Source organism: Daphnia magna, linkage group LG8, assembly GCF_020631705.1.
Source record: "Daphnia magna isolate NIES linkage group LG8, ASM2063170v1.1, whole genome shotgun sequence".
NCBI classification, from domain to species: domain Eukaryota; kingdom Metazoa; phylum Arthropoda; class Branchiopoda; order Diplostraca; family Daphniidae; genus Daphnia; species Daphnia magna.
The window spans coordinates 1,300,063-1,308,397 of NC_059189.1; the positions used below are offsets into that span (position 1 = coordinate 1,300,063).

At 41.4% G+C, this 8,335-nt stretch overlaps 2 protein-coding genes and 1 long non-coding RNA gene across 4 annotated transcripts; 2 read left to right on the forward strand and 1 right to left on the reverse strand.

Annotated features, from left to right (window-relative positions):
* Window positions 1–208: 208 nt before the first annotated feature.
* On the forward strand, window positions 209–5,352 carry LOC116929842 (ataxin-2-like protein). Its single transcript, XM_032937203.2, has 13 exons — window positions 209–586; window positions 671–950; window positions 1,022–1,229; window positions 1,292–1,401; window positions 1,467–1,591; window positions 1,660–1,925; window positions 1,998–2,561; window positions 2,622–3,127; window positions 3,196–3,451; window positions 3,524–3,687; window positions 3,806–4,076; window positions 4,154–4,369; window positions 4,498–5,352. Exons 2-13 carry the CDS (start codon window positions 756–758, stop codon window positions 4,548–4,550), a joined length of 2,934 nt encoding a protein of 977 aa, XP_032793094.2. The 5' UTR covers window positions 209–586; window positions 671–755; the 3' UTR covers window positions 4,551–5,352.
* LOC116929873 lies at window positions 5,320–7,281 on the reverse strand. Of its 2 annotated transcripts, XR_006650528.1 has the most exons (5): window positions 7,010–7,281; window positions 6,006–6,068; window positions 5,773–5,859; window positions 5,572–5,686; window positions 5,320–5,519 (listed from the first exon to the last, which is right to left on the reverse strand). It is a non-coding gene; the product is annotated as an uncharacterized LOC116929873 (long non-coding RNA). The 2 variants fall into 2 exon arrangements; XR_006650527.1 differs by lacking the exon at window positions 7,010–7,281 and having other exon boundaries at window positions 6,006–6,146.
* On the forward strand, window positions 5,767–6,930 carry LOC116929856. The gene is made up of 4 exons (XM_032937221.2): window positions 5,767–5,904; window positions 5,978–6,297; window positions 6,369–6,563; window positions 6,635–6,930. The coding sequence occupies exons 1-4, from the start codon at window positions 5,865–5,867 to the stop codon at window positions 6,671–6,673; spliced, it is 594 nt and encodes a 197-aa protein (XP_032793112.1). The 5' UTR covers window positions 5,767–5,864; the 3' UTR covers window positions 6,674–6,930.
* Window positions 7,282–8,335: the final 1,054 nt, after the last annotated feature.

The following is an 8,335-nucleotide window of genomic DNA, read 5'->3' on the forward strand; positions in this document are numbered from 1 at the left end:
CCCAATTCCTACGCGCTTAAAATAGATCCTTTATCAATTTCACATTATCCTCATCGATTCATCTGTTAAAAACGACGGGCATAGGATCTTTTCGAATTTTGTGACTGGAAAAGAGTTTTAGACAGCTGAGAAAACTTCTCTCTATCGGATTTGAATATCATCTCTTGAGATTGAGAAAGGCGAGTATCTACACTTTTTTTTCCCAGTGGTGGCCATATGTATTACATTGAACACACTGAACATACAAGACACACAGAATGACTTCTTGATGGTGGTGGATTTTTAACGTCTTAGGTCTAAAAACGTTTTCTTTGGCGTATTAAATCTCTACCCTTTCCTGTGACGGAAAGAAAGCGAGCACTATCCTCAATTGAACTCCTCGGCCGCGAATTGACCATTAAACCTCACGTTTCTGCACGCATATTTGAACGACAAAAGGGTAAAATCGTGCGTGAAATACCGGCCCAACACACAAGTTACTCGTCTGGTTCCCGAGATCGCATAATCTTGTTCTTTTTCTATCAAGTGAGCCCTGAACTCCACGCAAACGATTTAGGAACAAGCAGGGAATTGAACATTATTCAAGGTAATAGCCAGTTTTGTGACCAATCTTCGAATTAATTCTGAGTTTAACCCACCATTTATATGTTTTTTGTGGGTCTCATTTCAGACTGTTATTGGAGTTTTGTTAGTTGTATGAGTATTCTAAGGACCCTCTTATTATCACAAGTTGAAAACTCTGGAGGACAAACAAAATGAATAAGTCTAAAGCAAAGATGGGCAAACCCTCCACCCCTCAAAATTCATCGGGGAACTGCAATGTTGCTGTTACGAGTCGCAACACACCACCTTCTAGAAACAAATCTGACAAAGATATCCCATATGAAGGCATTTACCAGAATTTAAGATTCTGTGAAACAATTACTTCCCTTATGGGGAATACAGTTCAGGTATGGTGTATAATGTGATCGTGTCTTGCTAGGTTAATCTTAAAGTTTACTATCTTGGTTTGTGTTTTTAGATCCAGCTTTCGAATGGGAAAATATTTGAAGGAATTTTTAGCACATTTTCTCCTCAGTTAGAAGTTGTTTTAGAACTGGTTCATACAGTTGACCCCAGCCAACCTGATAAGATTGATGTTAAATCAGTTTCTAGGGAGGTTGTCTTTGGTTCCCAAATGATTGTGATGATGAGCTCCAAAGATGTGGAATTGGACTATGCCACTAAAGGTATCCACCCAGATGTTTTCAGTATTTATACGTAACTGATATTGATATTGTCAATTCCGCAGATTTTGCCACCGATACTTCCATAAGCCGTTTTAACGGGCTCAGTGGAGAAAAAGAGCTTGAACCCTGGGAGGGAGATGGTGATGACTGTAACATTTCCTTGGATAATGCGGTAATCTAAACAGGTTTTTCGTCCCAGCTGCCTCTGAATTGACAATATTGCTTTTGCTTGCCTAGAATGGATGGGATCCTAATGAAATGTTTGCGAGAAACGAAAAAGTGTACGGAGTTCAGACGAGTTTCGTTGAAGACTTGTCACAGTATACATGTAAACTTGAAAGGAGGGACTCGGCTGAATTCAAGTAAGATTAGTTCTTTTCTTCATCAACTGTGGTGATCGAACCACTAAAAATTATATTGTGTATGACAGGGAAAGAGAAGCTCAAGCGTCTCTCCTAGCTAACAGTATCGAAGGGAACGCCGTCTCTAAAGCGCAGGCAGACCTAGAAAATGCCAGTGACGAAGAAGAAAAATTCTCAGCCGTAGTGAGACCAAACCACGAGCCACGTGAACGCCGTGAGCCACGTGACTTCCGAGACTTCAGTAATCGTTCGTCTGACCGAGGAGGGACCGCAGCGAGTGGCAGCGGAGGAAGCACGGCGTCCACCAATGCCGGCGGGGGTAGTGCCCATAACTGTAAGTTAGCCATAGCTGTTCGTTTATGCAGATGGACAAAAAGCACTAAACATGTCCCATTTCTATTGGCAGCGAAATACGTTCATCCGAATAAGCGGCCTATTAAAAGTGGTATTCAAAACATGGGCAAGATGGTGCGCTCAACTCCCCCTCCGCACGGTGCTCATGGAGGACATGCCCACTCCAACCTAGCTCCGAGACATCAGTCGGTAGGAGGTGGAGGAGGCGGAGGAAGTGGATCTGGATCTGGATCCTACCACGGAGGCAATAACTACGACGGTGATGGTCGCACTTCGCAGTCGCACCCAAACAACTCTGGGTCAGTACATCATGCAGGTGGAAGTTACCATCAGGGTGGGCCACAGCATCAGCCATTCCAAGGATCTTCCCAGGGACGGGGTTCGTCTTCTGGTCCCTATTATGGTCGCTCCCAAGGACCGCCTGGTGGATATAATAACAATAAAAATTCTGCTCAACAATCCGACTCTCGTGTGGCGAACGGCGATGAGCGAAAAGTCATCCGCGACTCGGCTTACGATTCGAAAAGCGGTCATGCTCCATCCCATTCCCACGTCCCAGTTTCGTCTTTGCCCCAACGGGATCATGGTCCGAAGGAGCAACGGAAGACTTACGCGGGTAAGCATGTTTCTATCTACACGTAATGAAATATGAAACTAACTTTTCTATATTGAATAGGCAAGACCAGAGACGATCAAAACTCCGATCTGAAGAAGTTCGGTCAAGATTTTCGCCTTGCTTTGTCAGGGCCAGCCGAAAGTACCCCTGTGGAAGAGAATAAAGCAGCTCCTTCTCCTACGACAGGCAACCCGGCTCCAACACCTAACAAAACAAGTACTCCGCCTCCACCGGCTCCAGTTGCACCCGTTATTTCCCCAGCCTCTGGCGCCACATCTGCCTTGACTCCTGCCGCCCCAACGGCACCCGTGGCTACGCCTTCTGCTCAGACTGTTCCGGCACAGCCATCTCGTTCACCGGTGGTCAGTCCCGTGCAGGTCAATTCGACGCCCACTGTGGTCACGCCTCCTGGCGCTAGTGTTGGTACCCCTCGCGAAGCAACACCAGTGGAAGATAAAGTAGGCGAATCCGTAGAAAAGATGTCGTCAGACACGTTGAAGAAATCTAGCTTGAATCCAAATGCGAAAGAATTTGTACTAAATCCAAACGCCCGGGTCTTTGTACCAGTAAGTTTGTTAATTCATTTACAAATCCTGCGACGTTTTAAAACTTTTTTTGTAATGCTTTCGCATAGACCCCCCCTCGGTCTCATACGCCACAGACTCAACAAAGTGGACAAATGTTGATACCTGCCCCTATGGGCCAACTAGGACCTTCAATGGGAGGTGGTATGGGTGGTTCGGGTAGTCCAGCGCAAGGGCTTCCTCTAATGCCTGTCGTTCACTACGTTCAAGCGAATGCGGGTGGAGTACAAAATCAGGGACCCAATCAAGGTGGCAATCAGCCACACTATGCATCCCATAATCCAGGTGGAACGCGATTCCGCAAACGTGAGATTTTTCTTTTCTAAATGTAGTAGTTTAACTTAAGTTTGTTATTTCATTGGCTATAATCTAATGCAGCCTCACCGATGCCCGTCAACCATCGACCGGATTTAGCGTCATCGATGCACGTGGCCGCCGCCACGGGACAGCCTTTGATGGCACCTGCCCCAATTAGTGGACAACAGATCTTCTATCCGCCGCAAGGTGCCATGATGCAAGGGACACCCCAGCCTTATACACAGGTAAAGTAGTGCTTGACGTTCTTATTCGCTTATTCTCCAGATTAGCTCCTAAAGAGTTTTAGTAAGCAGTTCGATGTGTCATAGAATCATTTTGCTTAATCATGATTTTATGTTGCAGTTGTACGCGATGCGCTTAGTTGGACCGCAAATGCAGGGCATGGTTTCAAACTCTTCTTACGGTGATACAATGACAACGGGACACGGTCCAATCTACATGACGTCACATATGTCACCGGGCCATGGCCAAGGAATGAACAACCAAGGTCAAATGGCACCTTCGCAACAGCAACAACACCACCACCCAAATTCGACTCCGTCGCCAGCTCAACAGCACTCAATGGCCCAAACTCAAGCCGGGAATCCCCCTCAATTGATTTACCAAACAGCTGGTATGTTATCGCCTGTGCTTGCGGAGGGATGGAGGGAATGTAAAAAAAAAGTTAAAATTTTACCCTCTTTATTTCAGGAGGACATCACGGACACTCACAAGGTCCCCTTCATAGCCACCACGCCCCATATCCTATGGTATTATTACCTCCAGGTCATACCCAGCTGCCACCGGGCGTTTCTGGTCCGTCTGTCGGTCCAGGAGGTCCACAGGGTGTGCAGCTCCTTCCGCTCGGGTCATCGGCCGCAATGGGCATGCCCATACCTCAAATTCATTACATTCAGCAAGCCCCCGGTAATCAAGCACTGCAACGCTTGGTCTGATTTGCTTTTAGCAACAAAATAATTTAGGAAATTTTTTGAATTCAATTATCAAGTCAAGTACGGCTGGTCGGTCGATTGATTGATACTTTGTGTTTGAAGTAATAGGTGGGCAGCCTTCCCATATGCAACAATTGGTTCCTCATAATCAATAAGTTGTCCACATACAAAAAATAACCAAACAGATACAAAACACAAAAAATTTCCAAACCAATCAAAGTCTACCTACAAGAATTCAATTCATCTCTTCCCATAAATTTCCTTCGATTTTGTTCTTCAGAAAGAAATGAAAAGGGTATTAACACTTCCTCCTGTTCATGTACCGACAGACGACCTAGGCAACTGGTGAAACTGAGTGAACAAAATTCTTGCAGTGGATACATTTGAAACCATTGCCATCTGTTTATTAAAGCGCATCCTTTTTTTTTTTTTTTTTTTTCTTTTTTCTTTTCTTTTCTTCGCCGTACAAAATAGGTGGCAGAGGTTTCAATCGCCCATCTAACCTGTAATTGACAGAAACGAATATTTTTCTTCATATTTTTTCTTGTTCCTTCTTGAATTTCAAAACTTTTCAATCTGTGCAGCTGTTGTTTTCGGTAAACTTTTTCAGCCTGCACCTTTTTTTTTTTTTATCATATCCATCAGTATATGTTTCCTGGAAACAGCTATCAAGTTAAACTGGCTGAATTGGTACCCTTTGAAGTTTAATTCAACTTGAATCAATCAAGATTTTTCCTCTGGAAAAAGTCAACTACCCTACTGAGGAATTATTTATTGAGAACTTTTTTTTAAAGAATTTTTTGTTTTAAAACAACTTCCCTCTTCATTACCCAAAATCTTGAAAAATAACAAACATTGAAGAACACAGAATTGGCTGAAACCTTCTCCATCAAACTACTTTACTGTAGCATTTTCTAATGCAAAGGGAATTTAAAAAATATATTTGAAGAGAAACAAGTTCATTTGCTACAAAATCATTTTTCGCTCAAATGTTTTAGCATCTTTTGTCTCCTTGTCTTCTCCTGAACACGAAAGATTGATAATTCATTCAACATTTGTATGATAGATGCTGGAGAAGTGTTTGCCTGAAGGAGTTCAATGATGCTTCTGAGAAATAGAAAATGCTGAAACAATTAGATAAATTAATAGGTTTGGTTAGAGAACGCTTTTGAATACCTCAGAATTCTGGGATTCATAACGATTCCAGACAATTCGGCGAATTTCATTAGCTCTTTTTCTTTCTGAGAGAAGTCGCGGAGGCTGTACATTGCTTTGTTTAGATTGCCTTTTACTTCAAGTAAATAAATAATTTTTCATTGCTTTTTGTGTGAATTTAATAACTTTGAAGTCTCTAGCTTAAGAAACTCGGAATAACACCTTTGAACGGTCGTTAAACGAAAACACGAATCGCGTTTTGTCGTCTGCTTATGTCATAGTTTTCATTACAGGGTGCAACACTTGCTTCTAAAATGGGCAACGACAATATTTTGATTGTTCAAGGAAAAAATGGTTATTTTATCTTTTATTTAAAAAACAATACTCAGTGAAGGTTTTCTCTAATTAATCGTGTTTCTTCTTTCAGGAAATAAAAAATTTGAGTTACACGTTACCTTTCAAACGTCCGTTGGTGATCTGTGTGCCGAAATCGAACGAGAAACAGAAATTCCTGTTCACTGCCAAAGAATTATATATAATGGTCGAGCTCTAAACAACCATGCCGAAGACATGAATAAACATTTAGGCACCCTAGGATTAAAATCTCCTGCAAAAGTTTTAGTGCTCGGTAAAAAAGCTGATGAAGAGGATGAAAATTACAAACTAATGAAGAAATGGGAAGTATCGTGTGACTCTCTTGCAAGACAACTTAATGGTTTTGAAAAGGATATTCTAGAAATAGAAAGGGTATTTGCTCACAATAATTTTTACATTTTGCCTATATTAGTGTATGTCTTTAACTTTTACACATTTACTAGGGGTTTGCACCTAAGCCATTGATTGATAATTTACCAAAAACTGTAAAAAAAATCAATTGTTTGGGCGAGGAATTGATGACAATTTTGATAGCTCTTGATGAACTCAGCTTCAAAGAAAACCAAAAAGAAGCCAGAGCAAAAAGGAAATGCATAATTGACAAAATTCATTTGCTGCATAAAAAATGTGATGAAATGGTAATTATAGGAACTGTTTTAAAGAATTAATTGTTCTGATACTAAGGTTTAGGCATAATTTGTGACTTCAGGTACTTTCGGCAAAACAGTTGCAAAGTGGAAAATCTTGATGGACCATTAAGAGTCTGAATATTGAAATATATCCAATTTTAACATCTTCAGCACTATTGATATTGCTAGCTTTTCAGTAATCATTATAGAAAAGTGTGGGTTTCATCAGCTTAAATTACAACAGAACAATAGTTGACCTACTAGTGGTTTCTATAAGATGTGTATAGGCATATTTGAGATTCATGTTGTAAATAGGAAAAATTTTACTGAATCCAAGATTTCGGAAATACAAATAAACAGAATTTTTAAGGCGTAATAGATTTGATATAGACTATGTTAAGCTAGACCATGGAAAAACGCTTTCTTTTGTTTACGTCGCAAATCAATCGACTTACTCGGTTTTTCCCAGTAACTCAGTAGTTCAGATAAAAAACGATGGATAAGTAGAGGGTTATAAAAGCATAGACAACGAAGTGGAAGACCGCTAACGCCTATATCCCTCTGTAGCGATGCGCGTGAGATGCCGCATAGTGGCGCTGAGTCCGCTAAGATAATAATTTTGGGTTTCCCTACTGATCCAATGCTTCACACACCGTAATTTTTAATTAAATCATGCACGGTATCACTTTGGTATGCACATGTAAATTAAGCACAAAAATTCAGCATATCGTGTGAATTATTTCATATTTTTAGTGGTTGGGTAACCTACGTTCATAAAATGTTTTATTTTCCCCCATTTTCCCTATCTCGAAAATTCGAAAAAAAAAAAAAATTTGTCTCGGGAAATGGGGAAAAATAAAACATTTTATGAAAGTAGGTTACCCAACCACTAAAAATATAAAATAATTCACACGATATGCTGAATTTTTTGTGCTTAATTTACATGTGCATACCAAAGTGATACCGTGCATGATTTAATTAAAAATTACGGTGTGTGAAGCATTGGATCAGTAGGGAAACCCAAAATTATTATCTTAGCGGACTCAGCGCCACTATGCGGCATCTCACGCGCATCGCTACCTACCGTCCTCTCAGCCTTATGGCCCCCTTCGTGGTCTTCCACTTCGTTGTCTATGATAAAAGTATAAAACAGTAATTCCTCGTGTCATTTTCATTCACGCATGCGCGACAGTTCGTGAGCAGACGAACCATTGAAAGAGCCTTGCGCAGTCTAGCTTGCATCTAGCATGGCCTACTAAATGGTTAAGGCCAGTAAACTTGTATGGTACTCCATGAAGGGGAGAGGCGTGGCCAAATTTTCTTGCAAGATCCAATCAGAATCCATTCTGATCACGTGCTGATCAGATCCAATCAGGAGAGGGAGGATACGACGACGCCATCTAGCGCTCGATAGTGTGACTCCTTAAATAATAACAATTTACAGAGGACAGGGAATTTGACAGACAGAAATGGCCGACGTCTGCGGTGTGACAAAAAAACAAACAAAATCCAAAAACATTATTTTCAGCTACGTGTGGGATTTGAACTCTGGACCTTTGACTTATCATGCCGCTCATCTACCACTGAGCTACCACTTACTTCAGCATCTTAAGCTGTCTGTCTGTCAAATTCCCTGTCCTCTGTAAATTGTTCTTATTTAAGGAGTCACACTATCGAGCACTAGATGGCGTCGTCGTATCCTCCCTCTTCTGATTGGCCCTAATCGGCACGTGATCAGAAAGGATTCTGATTGGCTTTGGTAGCAAATCCTCTCGCCTTCA

Excerpts from the sequence above, each read along its gene's own strand:
- LOC116929842 (XM_032937203.2), top strand. The coding sequence starts at position 756 with ATGAATAAGTCTAAAGCAAAGATGGGCAAACCCTCCACCCCTCAAAAT. Across the intron at positions 2,562-2,621 it reads GCAACGGAAGACTTACGCGG|GCAAGACCAGAGACGATCAA; the intron begins GTAAGCATGTTT and ends TATATTGAATAG. Across the intron at positions 4,077-4,153 it reads ATTGATTTACCAAACAGCTG|GAGGACATCACGGACACTCA; the intron begins GTATGTTATCGC and ends TCTTTATTTCAG.
- LOC116929856 (XM_032937221.2), top strand. The coding sequence starts at position 5,865 with ATGGGCAACGACAATATTTTGATTGTTCAAGGAAAAAATG. Across the intron at positions 5,905-5,977 it reads GATTGTTCAAGGAAAAAATG|GAAATAAAAAATTTGAGTTA; the intron begins GTTATTTTATCT and ends TTCTTCTTTCAG. Across the intron at positions 6,564-6,634 it reads ATAAAAAATGTGATGAAATG|GTACTTTCGGCAAAACAGTT; the intron begins GTAATTATAGGA and ends TTGTGACTTCAG.